At 41.7% G+C, this 17,433-nt stretch overlaps 1 protein-coding gene across 2 annotated transcripts; it reads left to right on the top strand.

Moving 5' to 3' along the window:
* Positions 1-1,021: 1,021 nt before the first annotated feature.
* Positions 1,022-17,038, top strand: FBXL3 (F-box and leucine rich repeat protein 3). Of its 2 annotated transcripts, XM_068182381.1 has the most exons (5): positions 1,022-1,265; positions 5,393-5,756; positions 7,861-7,983; positions 11,024-11,195; positions 16,092-17,038. In XM_068182381.1, exons 2-5 carry the CDS (start codon positions 5,394-5,396, stop codon positions 16,733-16,735), a joined length of 1,302 nt encoding a protein of 433 aa, XP_068038482.1. In that variant the 5' UTR covers positions 1,022-1,265; position 5,393; the 3' UTR covers positions 16,736-17,038. The 2 variants fall into 2 exon arrangements, with proteins under 2 accessions (XP_068038482.1, XP_068038481.1); XM_068182380.1 differs by lacking the exons at positions 1,022-1,265; positions 7,861-7,983 and adding an exon at positions 1,632-1,656.
* Positions 17,039-17,433: the final 395 nt, after the last annotated feature.

The following is a 17,433-nucleotide window of genomic DNA, read 5'->3' as shown; positions in this document are numbered from 1 at the left end:
ATGATGTCAAGGTATTTGCAGCCCATGGGAATGTCACATATCACTTTGTCCTCTCTGCCTGGCAAAATCCCAAGCACATCATTCCCAGCGCCTGCCAGCCCTAGGACGCAGTGGTGGTTTGCTTTCCCTCTTACATCTATTCCTAAGGCCAGCCTCCCATGGGGCGTTCAGATGACAGAACATAACCAGCTGTAGTGGTGATGAAGATCCAGCTCCATTGCTGGCAATATTCAGGTGGCCAGGTGGCCAGGAAGGCCAAGGACAGCACACTGCCGGCACTGGTGTGGCCAGCAGGAGCGGGGCAGGGATTGTCCCCCTGTACTCGGCACTGGAGAGGCCACACCTCGAGTGCTGTGTCCAGTTCGGGACCCCCCAGTTCAGCAAAGACATTGAGGGGCTGGAGTGTGTTCAGAGAAGGGCAACGGCACTGGTGAAGTGCTTGGAGCACAAGTCCTGTGAGGAGCAGCCGAAGGAGCTGGTGGTGTTTAGCCTGAAGAAAAGGGAGGGCCGGGGGAGCCTTGTCACTTTCTACGTCTCCCGAAAGGAGCTTGTAGTCAGGTCGGGGTCGGCATCTTCCCCCAGGTAACCAGTGACAGGAGAAGATGACATAGTCATAAACCGCGCCAGGGAAGGTTAAAGTTGGACATTAGGAGAAATTTCTTCATAGAAAGGGTGACTAAGCAGTGGAATGGGCCGCGCAGGGAAGTGGTGGAGTCACTATCCCTGGAGACATTTAAGGACAGACTGGACGCGGCCCTGAGTGCCATGGTGTAGCTGACATGGAGGCGTTCGATTCTAGGCCGGACTCGATGATCTCGGAGGACTTTTCCAACCCAACTGATTCTGGAATTAGCCCCTGGACTCTAGAATTAGTCTCTAGACTTCACAGCTCCCTTCCGGCCCGAGGAAAGACGCGCGCAGCCCCGAGCCGCGGCGCAGACGGGCGGGAGGCGGAGCTGGCGCCGTCCCCGGCTCCGAGGCGCCGCGGGCGGGCGCGCTGAGGGGAGGTGGTGCCGCCGCCTTCCCCGCCCGCCCGCCCGCCGCCATTTTGGCTGCTTCGCGTCGCTTCCGCCGCTGGAAGTAAACAGAGAGCGAGGCCGGGAAGGAGCGAAGCGGCGACGCGGGCAGGACGGGACGGACCGGACGGCCGGGCAGCAGAGGCGGCGCTGGGGTCGGCTTTGGCGGAGAGAGCTGATGTGGCCGGAGCGGAGGCGCCAGCGCGGCCCGAGCCCCGGTTAATGCGAAGCGCAGCAGGGACCCGCCAGGTGATGGGGCGGGAAGGGGCGGGCGGCGGCGCAGCGGCACCATCCGCAGGGTCCCAGGCCCAGGAGCGGGCTCCGAGCAGCGGGGGCGGCGGAGCTCGGGGCCTGCCGGGCTGTGGGAGCCCCGGGCCGCCGGGGCTGGGCCGGAAGGAGCCGACCCTGAGGGGAGCCTTCTCCGGGAGTAGCGAGCGATCCTTAAATCCTGGTCCACCGTGTTTGGGGGTCGCTGCCTCGCAGCTTTCCCGTGATAGCGGTAGTAAATGGTGAAACCCTCGCTGTGTCCAGCGGAGCAGGTTGTTTGTGGCAGGGAGGGGTTGGGTTCGTGTCCAGGTCGCCCCCTCTGTCAACCCGTGCTCCCCTTCAGCGCATTCCTGGTGTTCCTAGAAGAGCGGGGGTGAGGCACAGCGAGCTCGGTTGGGCAGGCTCTTGGGGAAGCGTTATCAGTCGGGTCCGAGCAGCTCTGCACAGTTTGTTTTGTTTGGTTTTGGTTGTGGGTGTTTTGTTTGTTTGTTTGTTTGTTTTTTTAACTGCCGTTGTGTTCTGGCTGCACCTTACTCGGCAATAAAAACAATGTTAAGCACGTGCTTTGCTCCTCCTCCTCCTGCGCGGTGACTGAACTGTGTGATTAGGGTTGGACGTGACTCTTGCAAACAAGATAGCGTGGGTTGCGCCCAAGTGCGGAGTTCAGAAACAAGTCCTTAAAATAGGTGGAGAAATTTACTTGGAAAAATCTTAAGGAGTCAGGCAGGCACCCGGCTTTCACCCATCTCTTTGCCCCAGTAGAGTTGGGTGTTTTTGTTGCTTTGTTTTTTTGGGTTTATTTTCCTTTCTCTGGCAAGATCTTAGATTCTAAAGCAAAGTTGGTTATAGCAGCAGTTTGAAAAACGATACGCGTGTGTCCTTAGTGTGCCAGAGAGAGTTAAAAGCGAGATTGATGGTTCGTGCGTTTCTAAGAAGTGATAAGCAGTCACTCCTTGAAAAGTAGGTTTTACTCATACAGTAATTTGCTAGTATGGAATTGTGCATCCACGTCTTCCTTGTTGAAAAGTTGGCCTTGGGTTTCAAGTGGTCAGATCTTTAAATTACTGAATACATAAAGCAAAGTGAATTGAACTTCTAATTGCATTGCCTGTTCTTACGTTAAATATCCAGAAAGGTTTACTCTTTTAAGTGGCTTTTTAAAAGTAAATATATTTTCAGATAGCTCTGTCAACTTCTGCAGGCAAACATGTATTCTTTAAATTTCATATTTGTTTTATTGTTGGCATGTGAAGAGGTTGAAAGCAGTTACATTTAAAAAAAAAACCTATTCTGATATTTTAAGTTCTGAAATGAAAATTAGATGAACAAATTGTTTAAAAATTAGATGACAAAACACAGTTACACAGTTCTTAAAATAATATTTTTTAGTCTTGAGCTTAGGCACTTTTTTCCTGTTTGGAAAAAGTTTGCCTAGGAAATACTTTTGAAAGGTTTCAAAAATCTTAATCTTGACATGTTTAATTACAAGATGTCAGTAACAAAAAAGTTGTCTCTAAAGGTGTGTTTTTTCCCCATCCCTTGCTTTAAGTCATGGCATTTAGAACATGTGACTTCTTATTTTCTTGGAAGAAGAAAACATCATCAGTATACTTCTAAGTGATGGCTGTGTTGTCTTTTTATTTTTTAAGTTGGCTGTTAACAAAAATGTGGGACAGTATCCCACAGTTTCCATGAGTAGGTTTTGGTCTGTAACATATTAACTACTTCAGTTAGCTCAGAGGTACACATTGAGAGCTGTTGATGATCTGGTCCACTCCTGTCACCACATCCAGAAGAAAAATGAATACAGTTTTATCAGTGGCAGCTCCCTCCTGGTCTTCTCTGAAAGGGAGACAAATAAGAGGGAAAAAAAAACCCCAAACCCTACCTTAATGCAGTGATAAAAGTCGCCTACCTAACTGGAACATTTATGCAGATTTACTGCCTTGCTAGCAAAAGATGAGACAGAATCTCTGTAAAGGAGGACTTGGAGAGCCCAGTCTATCAGTATCTTGTGTAGCTTTTTACAGATGGCTTTGGAAAGACTTGGACATCAAACAGGCAAGCCTGAATTTGGCAAGTTAATAGCTTGCCTGTGGTGAATGCTCGTTATAACCTAGTTGTTTGCAATATCTCTTTAGCCTGAAGCTTAAACTAATGTTGCATTTCAGACTAGCTTATTATAAATATTGTTCTTGTACTATGCTGAATTATTATCTTTAACAGAAACACGACAGGCTTGCAGTGGATTTGCCAATTAATTCTTGATTAATTTTAAGTTGAATTTCATTTTCACGGTTGCAAAATCCAATTCCTTTATATTTTTGTTAGTTGCAGATGGTTCTGAGTCACTGTTCTGTTTTCTTGCTTTTCTTCGCTGATGAAGTGGCTCAGCAACAGAACTCTGTCAGAAAGCTTGCTCCAGCACAGGAATTGTGTTCTGAAGAGTGCCATAGATGGGAGCTGAATCACAGAAAACAGTTCTTAGGAAGCAAGTAGAGATTTTTGCCCAGTACTGTTTTCATCCTCTGCTTGCCTCCAAGTGTGCTGGGAATAAAAATAGGAGTTGAACTAAGTCGAGACAAATTTTCTTCATTGGTCTTTTGTGACCGTATGTTCAGGTTTGCCTGCATCATCTTATGAGTGGCTTTAGACCTTAAGTGATAGCTTGCTTCTGTCATGTGAGTAGCTAGGATTAAAGCCTTTTAAAGATAGGTAGGGAGGTGCTGGCTTTGAGAAAATAATCTGTGATGCATTGGATTATGAACAGTATGATTTTTAGTTGGCATTTTTCGTAAGTACTTCCAGACTTAGTTGCAGTACATAGCAGGGAAATGTAACTTCAAATCCCAAGAGGGATCTGGGTATATGACAATCCTAGACATGTAATTGTACTTGAATGTTAAACCAGGATGATTTTGCTGTGTGTGAAGTCCTTGCTTATCTTCTAGAAATCAGAGAGGCTGGGGGTGCTTTATGTATCAGGCTCACCCTGCCCTCGGATTCTCTCAGCTCTTTAGAGACTGGAATTGAGCACATTGCAGTTGAGTATGAGGCAGCAGATAGCAGAGCCCTTTAGGACATGATGTGCATCACACTGAGGCTTTAAAAAATAAATTATCAGATGCCAAGTTCAATTGTAAGATGGCACGTACAAAAGAACGTGTTTGTATTAAAACCCAGTGAGCCCTGGATGTATTTCAGATACATGTAGTGGAAAGGGTTTTTTCCTCTCCAATAATGTAATGTAAGGTAGAAGTTGTTTAAGTGACGTAATTATGGAAAAAGCATATGCTACAACCTTTTGCCTCAGGCTTGCTGAATTTAATACAATTTTGAAGAAATTTTTCTGGCCCTTCTCTAAATTTTTTTTGTGGGTTGAAACTTCCAGACTGTTACTGGAAATCTTCTGTAATGCCTATTTACTAGTTAGTTGGAAAAATGAAAGCACACCAGTGGACTTGATGAAATATATTTTCAAGGATACTGATTTAAAACAGATGCCTATTAAAGTAATGCATTTTAAATAAATTAATTAAAAAAGAAAATATTTTTTCTCTCTGAGAAAAAAAATATTTAGTCTGATATAACATCTGCTATATGAAGTGCTTGCAAGCATGCATACAGTAATTATTTACTTCCTTGCCTGATTTTTAGCTCCACAGTTTAAAGTGTTATTCCTAATAAATAGGACCGGGGCAGGAATATTTATGTCAGTGTTCAAAAAATTGTTTAGCAGATTATCCTTCCATTAGTAGAACAGTAGAGTAATAATCAACAACACAGTAAAACAGATTAGGTTCAAAGTGTTCTCAAACACACATGTGAAACACTGAAAGGAGAGTGACTGTTATAAATGGGTTGGCACTGTTAATGATTAAAGAAGTAATATAAAGATATCAGTTTAGATGATACTGTCATTTCTGAACTGCCATTTTGGTTTGTTACTTGGATTTTTTTCCTTTATATATGACAGGGGAAAAAAAACACTGCCGAGGTGTTGTTGCATAAAATACCCTTTTTTAACTCCACAGTTTTCTATTAATATTGTTCTCAGCTCTTTTACATTTACAAAATAAATATTTTTTTAAATTTTATTACTTCTGTAGAATGAAACGAGGAAGGAAAACTAATGAGGCCAACAGCAGTTCATCTGAAGGCACAGCTGAGAAGGAATCCAAGAGACATAAGATTGTAGAGAAGAAAACCACAGTTGTGCAGAGTCCTGACTGGGCAAACCTGCTCCAAGACATTATCCTGCAGGTGTTCCAGTACTTGCCACTTCTGGATCGTGCTCATGCATCCCAGGTCTGCAGGAGCTGGAACCAGGTGTTTCATATGCCTGATCTCTGGAGGTGCTTTGAGTTTGAGCTGAATCAACCAGCCACGTCAAACCTGAGGACTACACACCCTGAACTAATCAAGCAAATAATAAAGAGGCATTCCAATCACCTGCAGTATGTTAGCTTCAAGGTAGTGTATTTTATAGGCTTTCTAAAAGTAACTTTTATTCTGAAAGGAATAGGGCAGCTGTCAGTGTGGTAGCTGACAGCCTTGTTTCCAGGTTTAATATATGGAAGCAATGGATTCTCTAAATGGACATGGAGGTTACCTCCCAATTAATTTGTTTGGGTATATTTTCAGGACCAAAACTTGGAATAACAGTATTGAACATACCTTTTCATTGTCTTATTTCTGTTAGATGGGAATTTTTTTGACTGGTGGTGTAGTTTGGGGTTTTTTGTTTGTTTTTGTGGGTCCTTTGTTGGTTTGTTTTTTGGGGTTTTTTGTGATTTTTTTGTGAGTTTTTTGGTTGGTTTTGGCTTTTTTGGTTTTTTGAGTTATTTTCATAGCAGTTTAGCTGCTTAACATTCTGCTTCATGAAGTGGACAGAAATAGTTGTGATACAACTGCATGTGTGGGTTACTGCCTCAGCATGAAGTTCAGTCAGGATGCCTAAGTTGAGCAATTCCCCGTATCACATCCTGTAGGTACTTGGCTCTAATATTCATGGTTAGAAAACATCTAATGCACAGAGAGTGACTTCAGTACTACTAGTCATCAACTAGCAATTTTAATATTAAATTGTATGAGATTGTGTACTCAGCGTAACTGCGTTTCAGGGGACTGAAAAAGTTCATGCGATTGGCATAGGTGCATGTACTGATTGTGCCTGGCTGAGAAATACCATTTGATGAGAATTGGTTCTGTTCACATTGTGGAATTATTTTCAGCACACGAAAACCTTTAATGTGGGCTTACATAGCAGTGTGTCTTGGAAGGATGCTGTGAATCTCATGGCTGCATATGCATCAGCTGTGTGAGAAATTTGGAAAGGAAATGTGTTCTGCAGCGAGTTCAGCATACTTGTTTCTGAGATCAGGCAGTTCTAATGCTGGGATCATCAGCATGTGAGGAGCTGAGTCGCCTCTGCCTGATCACATGTATTGCTACTGCTTGCTTGCAATACCACATACAAACTGTTACCACGTAGAGGTTTGCAGAGCTTTTATCAGCATCCAAATAAAGAAAACCTAGGGTTGTAGTGGAGTGACCTCCCAGTGTCTTATCTCCTGTCTATGTTGCTTTACATCCAAATAATTTTGGGTGCCCTTTGCTCGTAGGGTGATCCATCATTTCTTTCATGTGTCACTTCAGTTGTCCTTGTGCTGCAGAATACACAAGAAAGTGGGTGTAACACTCACCGGTCCTCTGTAAAGGCTGGAAACAAGAGGGGTGTTTTCTGTAGGCAAAGAAGGATGAGACTGTTGAAAATCAAGGTTTTTCAGCTTGCTTTTGAGGAGAAAATGAACATTCATTGAACTTAATCTGTTGCTGCCAAGGCAGCATGGCTTACAGTGGAGTTAAATTTGATCCTGTGATCAAGTTTTATACTGTTCTGTAGATTTCCAAAGCTGTCATGGCTGCTGTGCATAAGGGGTTATTCAGAAAGCACACCTGAATGTCAGGGGAAGTCCCCTGGAGACACACTAAGTGATTTTGTTGGGCAGCAAGCTGTCTAATGAAGGTTTTGGGATTTGTGTTGGTTTGCTTGGTTTTTTTAGAGTATCCATTGCATCTATTGTGGTTTTAACGGTGAAGGGCCAGTCACTCATGTTCATATGATAATGCACGTAACTCTACAGCAGCTCAATTTTACAAACTGAGCCACTCTAAGAAGAAGTGGCTTTTGCACATTGTAAAGGATTTATAGGATTCTTGCATTTTGGTAAGGAGGAATGTAAAGAGGAAATGGAATAGGCTCTGGACCCTCCGCTTTCCTGTTATTTGATGTGGAATGAGTATCTTGGAACAAACTGTTTAGCTAACCCCCCCACCATGCGATATTTTACCAAAGTGTTTAGAAGAGTAGTAAATTTATAGCAAATAGTCTTGGATTTTTGATTCATACTTTTTGGGGGAATAAAGAGTAACATTGATGGCAAAAATTGTAAAAAATTGTAAAAAAAACACAATGAGGTTTTTTTTAACATCACATTTCAGAAGGTAAAGTGAAAAAAAAGTTAAAGAGTGTATTTGCAGCGCATTCTGAACACGAAATTTGTTTTGTTTTAAGGTGGACAGTAGCAAGGAATCCGCAGAAGCAGCTTGTGATATTTTATCACAGCTTGTGAATTGCTCTCTGAAAACACTTGGGCTAATTTCAACTGCCCGGCCAAGTTTCATGGATTTACCAAAGGTATTTTATTATGCATATTTTCTATTGCAAAGTATTGCAGTGTTTCACACAGTACTTCTGTAACTTTATGAACAGTTCTACTGTAGGAATATGAATCTTGGATAAAGAAAAGTTTATGAGTGGTCTGGCCTCTAATAAAGGGAGGAGCTGATATGTACAGCGATGGATATATGAAGTTCCATTCATTCTCTGAATCATGTGAGAGCGTAGGCCTGACCTTGTTCTTTCAAGTCCTCCTGTCTGTTGACCTCAATGTAGTGCTGAGCAGCGTGGTGCAAGTTAAGATGCTAGACAGTTCAGGTCTGTGTAATTGTGTTGTGGGGTTTGTTCAGGAGACAGTTACAATCAAATGAGTAGTAGAGTTGTATCCATGTGGACTTGTCATAGGGCTTACACAATCTCTTCAGAAAGAAACAGGATCGTGATTTGCAGGGGTTCACATCAGGCAGTCAAGCATTAGCATACTTGTTGAAGTGCACTTTATTTCTCAAATTTTCAGATTTAAGATATTTACCTTGCATGTTTACCAAAACCCAGATCTTGTTAGAAAGCATTTAATCTGGATGACAAATCTCTTACATGTGCTTCTAGAGAAGCAGTCCTGCTAGTGAGGTGGAAGTGTACTATTGCTAAGGAGCAGGGGAGTGGTTGTGAAGGGCCAGATACAAACAGATGATTAGCTAGCTTTCAGTGATGGCATGGCTGGTGATGGCAGTAAGGACAAGGAAGAACTAGAGACAGCCTCAGGAAAGGAAGTAGGCCACAGGTAAGGTTAGCTACAGAAGGGTTATCAGTTATTGTCCTTGAAGTGGTCACTGCCATATCATGTAGCGCTCTTAAATATGTATTTTTAATCTATAATTTTCAAAGAGGCTTTTCAGATATTTAACTAGTTTTACTCTGGTTTTTTTTTCCTTTTCTGATGTTTTTCGAGGTGTGATGATAAGAAAACCTAAATGTACCTGAATCCACAGTGTGTTAAAAATACTTTGTCCTTTCAGCACTTTGTTACTCTTCTTTATTGATCTGAATGCTACTTTAGATCTCTTCATTTTCACTGGAGGGATACATTAGGGTCACGTCCAGCTTATTGAGTAATTACTTGTAATTGTTCATGCTATGTTCTTATTCAGCTTTAAGGCTTATTAAAGCACAGGCTTCCTTTTTTTGTTCTCAATAAGTTTACATTTGGCCTTTAAAAAAATAGATTCAAAATAAGCCCAAATTAGCTCTAAGGATAATTTGCCTTTTGGTGCTTACGACTTCAATAATTTTGTCACTTGCATAAGGGACAACTAGTGAAACTGCAGAATTGAATTTGGCCATGACTGAATTCTTGTGGGAACTGTTAGTGACAGGTCCTTTAGACGAAAAGCAGACAAAGATTAATTAATTTGGAAAATGGTTAATACTTTGCTGTGGGTTTGGATTTTTGTTTTTGCGTGATGGTGGTTTTTATTTTTATCAGACTGTGTAAGAAGTCTGAACTACTTGGCATTATCTTCATCAGTGCACTCTTGTTATCAAGTGACCTGATACGTGGCAAATATCTCTAACTTTAAATATAAGTTGTGTTGCCTATCTTTTCACTAAGTACATTCTAGGTGAGTAGAATCTTAAAAAGCATCATACTACAGACTACAGATGTGGCAATACTGAAAAGACCAGTATTGGTCTTTTACATGTTGGGATATTGCTTGTTTCCTGTTAGGTCTTCAAACTAGAAGGTTCATGTTACCTTTTTTAATAAGTGTGGTTAACTTTCTTTGCCTTTTTATTTAACAGCCTTCTTTTTCTAAATGCAGAGAACAAAAACACAGTACTAACATTCTCATAATACAGAGTTGAAATAATATTAAACCATCTTTTCTTCTGTACATAACACATATAAGCAGCATACTCTCAGGATAGTTGGAGTCGTCCCTAAAGCCGAAGTGCATAAAGATTCCGAGTTGAACTTACTGTTTCCATTTGCATGAATTGACTTTGAAAGTTTGTGTAAACGTGAAAGCAATAAGTCCTACTCTAAACCTAATTGTGTGACAGTTTTATCAAAAATCACAAATATGTCACCTAAGAATGAACAAATATTGTTGCCAGGCCTTCTGTCATATAACTGTATTCAGAATATGTGCCTGTGGCTCAGAGTGAAATAGGCTTGACATTCAAGTAGCAGGTATGTTTTTTAAAGATACTTAAGGTAGCGCATGGAGAAAATACTAAAGTCTTCTATTTGGTCAGTCTTGTAAGAAGTCATGAAGATGAACTAACTATTCACTTCATACCACCAGTGGTTTTTACAGTCACTGCTGTGTCTGCTCCTTAGTCTGTGTTTCTCAAGTTCAGGTTCCCAGGGATCTGTCTTTAATGGTAAGTTTCAGTGGTCATGCAAAAATGCTGAGCACTTGTCCTACTTTATCTATGCTGCTTATTCAGTAATTAATTGATTTCCTGTTCCTTGGCTCTGTTTGGACCACTCCAGTTAGCTTTCCAAGAAATCTGTCCAAACCCTAAATACTCCTGTGTGGGTGGTAGGCAGGCAGTACAGTCATTTGGCTTTGGATACAAACACTCCTGACTGTGTTTGCATCTCAGCAATGCAGCACAACTTGCCATGTGGGAATTCCTCTTCTAGAAGATGCTTCTTTTAGAGTGTTACTTGCCTCATCTGTTCAAAGGACATTAAAAAAAAACTCAAAATTAGGGCTTCTAGGCTTTCCCTTTGCTTGTGGTCTTTCTGTAGATTTAAATTTGTGCAGTGGATTGCCCAGGATCAGGTTCTTGATTAACACCTAATGTTACACATCCTGATTTGCCCAATTCATAAATGGATAGAAAAAAATTATTACACTTCCTCTACTAAAAAATGTAAAAATGTCAGTTTTAGTATTATTTTTTAATTATGCAATATCAAAATAATGCTTTATCAACAAATGCTGTCAAGAAGTAAAAGCTAGGACTGCTGTGCACAGTGTGAAACCATTGAGATTTTTACTGAAAGACATCCTACTCTTTCATTTAAACTTCCTTTTTTTTTCAGTCTCACTTTATTTCTGCACTGACAGTGGTGTTTGTGAACTCCAAATCCCTCTCTTCGCTTAAGATTGATGACACACCCGTAGATGATCCATCTCTCAAGGTTCTGGTGGCTAACAACAGCGACACGCTCAAACTGTTGAAAATGAGCAGCTGTCCTCATGTTTCTCCAGCTGGTAAGATACTGTGGTTTAGGGGTTAGCCTGTTTGGGATTTTTTGGTTGGTTGGTTGGGATTTTTTAATGCATGCATTAAATTCTGTCTGAAACCAGTACACCTCTGAAAACATAGGGGTGGGGTAAGAGGGATGATGAGTATAGTATTACTGGCAATTGTCCCTGAATAAAGTACTTTCAGCTGGTGGTCAGTCCATCTATCCTACCACTTCCCAGTGACTACTGGGCTAATGATAAAATAGTGCATGTCTCTTGTGGGCAAATAGTGAACCTCATGTGGAACTTAATGAGAATATATCAGATTGATTGTGCTCTATTTGTGCAATGACAAAGTATTCCAATATAATTAAGCTTTTTTGGGATATGAGTTTCTTTTCCATACTTCGTTATGTGTGGGTTTTGACTGTTGGCATGCCATGGATTAGGAAGATGCTGATTTAGTCATTCTGAAAGAAAATAATTGCTGGAGAAAAACTGCAGGCAGCGTCAAAAAGCGGAGATGAGACTGAGCTGTGCAAAACTTCTACAGTCACCAAATGTACTTCTCAAACACTCTTAAATGTGTCTGTAAGAAGAATGAAGCCAGCTCATACCAGAATGAAATCACTCAAGATTGTTGAAGTTCACAGAATTAACATTTGTGGTAGACTTAGGCAACACACAGCAAGTTTAAGATTTATTCACAGACCATCAGCTTAACACTTACAGTTTTTCACTGAGAAAGGGAAGAGGAATTGTAATGAAATGCTGGCAACTTAGTATGATTCCTTTTCTGAGGATGAGTAGAAACTATAGAAACCATAACACCATAACTTTCTCCATGCAAATACATTGCAGCTGTAAATGCTAGATTTATTATCTGTCAAATTCACCAGCTGGATTCCTACAAGGGGAAAGGGGAAAGCAGTACTGTTGCAGAGGGCATGTTATTGTGGTGATAACAAACAAAACAAACTTAATACCTTTTGCAAGTGTAGCTCTCAGACAAAGCCTCATATTTGGTTTTGTATAAAGAAGTCCTGAAAATGTGAGACTGGTGTTTTGCAGCAGCCTGGTCCAGCAAAGTGTTCACAGAATTAACTGTAATATTGCCTCCTTCAAAGCTTTCTACTTGTAGATGGGGGTTGTTTAAATTGGCTTGAGGGACTGGCTTTTGCAGCTTAAAATTGTTTTTTGAGAATCCTTGTGTCTAAGAAGTGCAAGAGCTGTAACATGTCTGTCAAGAGAAAAAGGCTTCAGCAGTAATTTGTAGCTAGGCAGAGAGAGTAATTTCCTTGGATTTGGGTTGAAGAGTAACCTGTCAGCTCTAGCAGACTGTGCTGGTTTGTGGATAATCCTTGCCAGAAGGCTTCATTGGAACATCATACACTTGATAACTTGGAAGGAGACATGGGTGTGTTCTCATTGATGTATCTTGCATGGTTGTAAGTTGAAGGAACGATGGGTAAGAAATGGTTGTGCCTGTTTAAGGAGTACAGCTGTTACTGTCTTTCATGGAGGATGAACAGATTAGGGTAAGATGCATTAGTAACAAAAACAGGGAGTGCTGAGCAAACAGTAGGAGAGTTTAATTGCTTAATTCAGATATGGGTGTGCCTTGAGATGGAGAAAAAAGTGGATGCACTGGGTTTGCGTGACTGTTCTGTGGGGCAGTGAGGGGGCTGCAGGAGTGGTTTCTGTGAAAACTGCCAGAAGCTTCCCCATGTCTACCAGAGCCAAGGCCAAGCCCATCAGTGACTGGTAGGGCCTCTGGGATAACTTTAAGAACGGGGAAAAGGTACTGCAGGAGAGCAATTGCAGCTGGAGATAGGAGTGAGAATACATGAGAGAAGCAGCTCTGCAGACACCAAGGTCAGTGAAGAAGGAGCAACAGGAGCTGATCCAGTTGCCGGAACTGAGATTCCCCTGCAGCCCATGGTGCAGCCATGGTGAGGCAGCTGTGCCCCTGCAGCCCATGGAGGGCCACGGTGGAGCAGAGATCCACCTGCAGCCCATGGAAGACCTCATGTTGGAACAGGGGGATGCCTGAAGGAGGCTGTGATCCTGTGAGAAGCCCGTGCTGGAAGAGTATCTTGGAAGCACATGTTGAGAGAGGAGCCCCATGCTGGAGCAGGTTTGATGGCAGGAATTGACCCTGTGCGGAACATTGGAGTCTGTTCCTGAAGGACTGCACACCATGGAAGAGACTTCATGCTGGAGCAGTTTGTGAAGAACTGCAGTCTGAGAAGGACTCCCACTGGAAAGTTCGTGGGGGACTGCTCCCATGTCAGAGACTCCATGCTAGAGCCAGGAAGGAGTGTAGAGGTGGTCTCCCCCTGAGGAGGAAGGCATGGCAGAGACAATGTCTGAAGAACTGACTACAGCAGCCCCCATTCCCTGTCCCCTTGTGCTGCTAGGAGGGAAGAAGGTAGAGAAAATAATGAGGAAGTTAAGCCTGGGAAGAACACAGGAGTGAGAGGAAGGTGTGTTAAGATTCAGTTTTATTCCTCATTACCCTACTCTGATTCAATTGATAATATATTGATTTCCCCAAGTTGAGTCTGTTTTGCCCATGATGGTAATTGGTGAGTGATCTCTCCTTGTCACCCTTATCTTCACTCTTGAGTTTTTAATTGTATTCTCTGTCCCCTGCCCAGCTGGGGAAGGGAGTGATTGCACAGCTTTGGTGGGCACCTGGTGTCCAAGGAGGGGCAACCCACCAAGTAAAACAAAGAAAGAAGCTGGTTTGTGGATAGTTGGCTTCAAGAGCAGGCAGGCTGCAAAAATGAGACTCTTGAAGGAAAATGTGACCTGGATTTTTGTTTTTGTAATGGGGATATTATAATTAGCAGGATGCTATAAATGTGGAAAAACTTTATTGAACCAAAAGGGCTGTGAGTTGCAAAACTAATTACTTACAGATGCAGTTAAAATGTCCTCAGATTGGAGGAGAGGGGAATATTCATTACTAGGTTAGTTCTCAAGAAAATTTTTTGTGAAGGATAGAAAAGAGTAATGAAAGTAGAGCAAGAGAGACTCCACTACTGCAGGGATAAAGAAAAAAGATTGATATCAAACAGTGAATTGCCTAAGTTACTGTGCAAAGATAAAGAGGCACGTTTGAGTTTGGGCTGGAGAAACAAAGGCAGTGATGTATTTCTAATCTTTGTGAGCTTGTCTGAAGTTACTTCTGTTTGTTGTTCCCACTCTGAAATACTAAATGTAGGAAGAGAGGGAATGGAAAATGTTCCTTTAAAAGTGATATTTGTGTTGTGGCATGGGGTTGGAGAGCTGCTTCTCTTGGAGTGGGAGTTGGGAAGCAGAGCAGGTGTCAGGTGTGCCTTCATCAGGGACATCATGGGTCAGGGATTTTTTTTGATGCAACTCCATGCAGTAAGACCAGAGAGCAGAGCCATTTACCTCAGTAACACAAAGGTGTAGGCAGTTCTAGGGGTGTTCTGTGAAGTACGTGGGCTCCAGGCAGGCCCTCTGGTAGCTGTCTACACTGTATTCACCGTCAACTCTGTATGTAGGATGCATAATTGCATTGACAGACTATGCATATCCAGTTCCAGACCCATAACAATCACAGTAAGATGAACCCCAGCTCTTCCCTTTTTGCATTGCACGGGCCCATAATGTACCCCTAAAGTTAACAAAGATTTGTGGAAGGATTTCAGCCAGGACAACAAGCTTTGTTGAGATGAGAAGATGTATATGGATCTCGAAACTGCCTAAAATACTTTATATCATGTCTGAGTTTCCTTAGAGAGTGATCATAGTGACCCTTCTGATTCATGCAGTGTTTTTGCAGTGATTTTTTTTTTAAGAAAGTGTTTCCATGCTCAGTGTAGACTTCTCTTAAATTTAATAGCTGCACTTTAAAATAACTGCTGTTTTCTGAATTTCTTCCTGTTGCTTCAGAACTACAGTGTATTGAGCTCAGGTTTTTCAGTTCCATGTTAAATGCTATGTTCTCGTCCCTTCTCTTAATGGAAAGGCCGTATCCTTCATTTCATGCAGTTTTCTGGGTCACATGAAATTCAGAGGACTGAATGGGTCACATGAAATTCAGAGGACTGAATGCTGTTCTTAGTGCTTTTTATTTTTTTCAGTACTGCTACCAGTATAATACCATCGCTTGTATCTACAAATAGTGTGAGTGGAAACCTTAGACTGACCCGGATTCTCTTTTTAATATTTTTGTCTTCTGTGAGCTGCAGATTATATTGAATCATTAAAGAGAATCTGAAAATTGCTGTTTTAGAAATTACTGCTCCATATTTCTACTGTTTTGCCCTTTTTTTGCTGTAGCTTTTCCAAATTTAAGCATTTATACTTTCCTAGAAAAAGCAAATACTGACAGCAGCAGCCTCTCTATTGAACTAAAATCTAACATTCATGTTACTTTTGCTTTACATTTGCTTTCTTCATATGACAAATTTCATTCTGTTGCTTTGTCAGCCACAGAGCGCTCAGCAGTTCTTCTACAGCTGGTTAAGGAAATACTTTTATCATGAGTAAGGACCTTTTAGGAAAATGAGGTTGAGTGTATGTGGTCTTACAACAGGGCAGAACAGTCAGAATATGGTATTTATATATTTGTCACTTCTGTTTATGTTCACTTCTTATGTTTGTTCACTTCTTTATGATTCCCAGCAAAACAGAGATGTAGTCACATCGTGTGTGTCTGTCTCACATGTAGGTACAAAGAAGTCACAAGATCCTGCTTGTGAAAAAGACTAATGTTCCGGTTGTCCAGTTTGATTTGGTTTTGATTTAAGGTCTTGGTTGGACGTTTGAAATAGGTGCCCATAGCACCCTCCTGACACACATAAACAAATACCCTCCTGTTTTATGTTCAGTCATCAGTGCCTTTATCTGTGTAACCCCTTGCATCGTGTTGTCTTCTCACAGGTATCCTTTGCGTGGCTGACCAGTGCCATGGCTTGCGTGAGCTGGCGCTGAACTACCACCTGCTGAGTGATGAGCTGCTGCTCGCTCTGTCTTCGGAGAAACACGTCAGGTTAGAACACTTGCGCATTGATGTGGTCAGTGAAAATCCCGGACAGACTCAGTTCCACACGATTCAGAAGAGCAGCTGGGACGCTTTCATCAAGCATTCTCCTAAAGTAAATTTAGTCATGTACTTTTTCTTGTATGAGGAGGAGTTTGACCCGTTCTTTCGTTACGAGATACCCGTCACTCACCTTTACTTCGGAAGGTCAGTCAGCAAGGATGTGCTCGGCCGTGTTGGGATGACGTGCCCGCGGTTGGTTGAACTGGTGGTGTGTGCCAACGGATTGCGGCCGCTGGACGAGGAGCTGATCTGCATCGCGGAGCGGTGCAAGTACCTGTCGGCCGTGGGCCTCGGAGAATGTGAAGTCTCTTGCAGTGCCTTTGTGGAGTTTGTGAAGATGTGTGGCGGTCGCCTCTCTCAGCTCTCAATTATGGAGGAAGTTTTGATTCCTGATCAGAAATACAGTTTAGAGCAGATTCATTGGGAGGTTTCAAAGCATCTTGGTAGAGTCTGGTTCCCAGACATGATGCCCACTTGGTAAAGTCCTTAAAAGACTCCAGGGCAAATGGAGTAGCACCTTAAACCCAAGCTTACCATATTGCAATTTCCTGTAAAAGCTTATTTAATAATATAGATTTTGCTGCAAGTTAATTAACGGTTTGATTAGTAAATTAATTTTTCTTTAAAAAATTGTTTTGGAACTTGAGAACCATAAGAGTTCACAGCTCCAAAACCTGTTTTCATCCAAACAAAATTCAGGATTTTGTTTTAGATTTATTCTTTGTCATTAAAGGTGACCTCAGATATTTTTGGAAATAAAAATTATTTAAAATATTGAAATGCACTTGCAAAATACCAGTTTTAATATGCTGTTTTTCTTTGATTTAGATTAGTAGTATTGGACACAATCATATTTGATCTTAAGAAGCCTAGCAAAACCCTACCAAAATTGCATGCTTTTTTTTCAGACTGTAGCATTTCTAAATCCAGTCACCTCGATGACAAGATGATTATAAGAAGTGTTCAGTAGCCTGTGAAATACACACATTCTGTTAAGTCATAAAGGCAAGAGCAATACACAATAATAACTTTAGACAACTAAAGTAGTAAGTTTACCACCTTACTCAACAGATTATTAGATCCATCTAAAATGTATTTAGAGCGCTAACAAGCAGTAATGTGAGCTACCAAAAGCGGTGTGGGGTTTTTTCCACACTCTATGCATTTTAATGTAGTTTG

Source organism: Anomalospiza imberbis, chromosome 2 (genome assembly GCF_031753505.1).
Source record: "Anomalospiza imberbis isolate Cuckoo-Finch-1a 21T00152 chromosome 2, ASM3175350v1, whole genome shotgun sequence".
In the NCBI taxonomy this organism is placed as follows: Eukaryota; Metazoa; Chordata; class Aves; order Passeriformes; family Viduidae; genus Anomalospiza; species Anomalospiza imberbis.
This window is presented reverse-complemented; position numbering and strand designations above follow the sequence as displayed.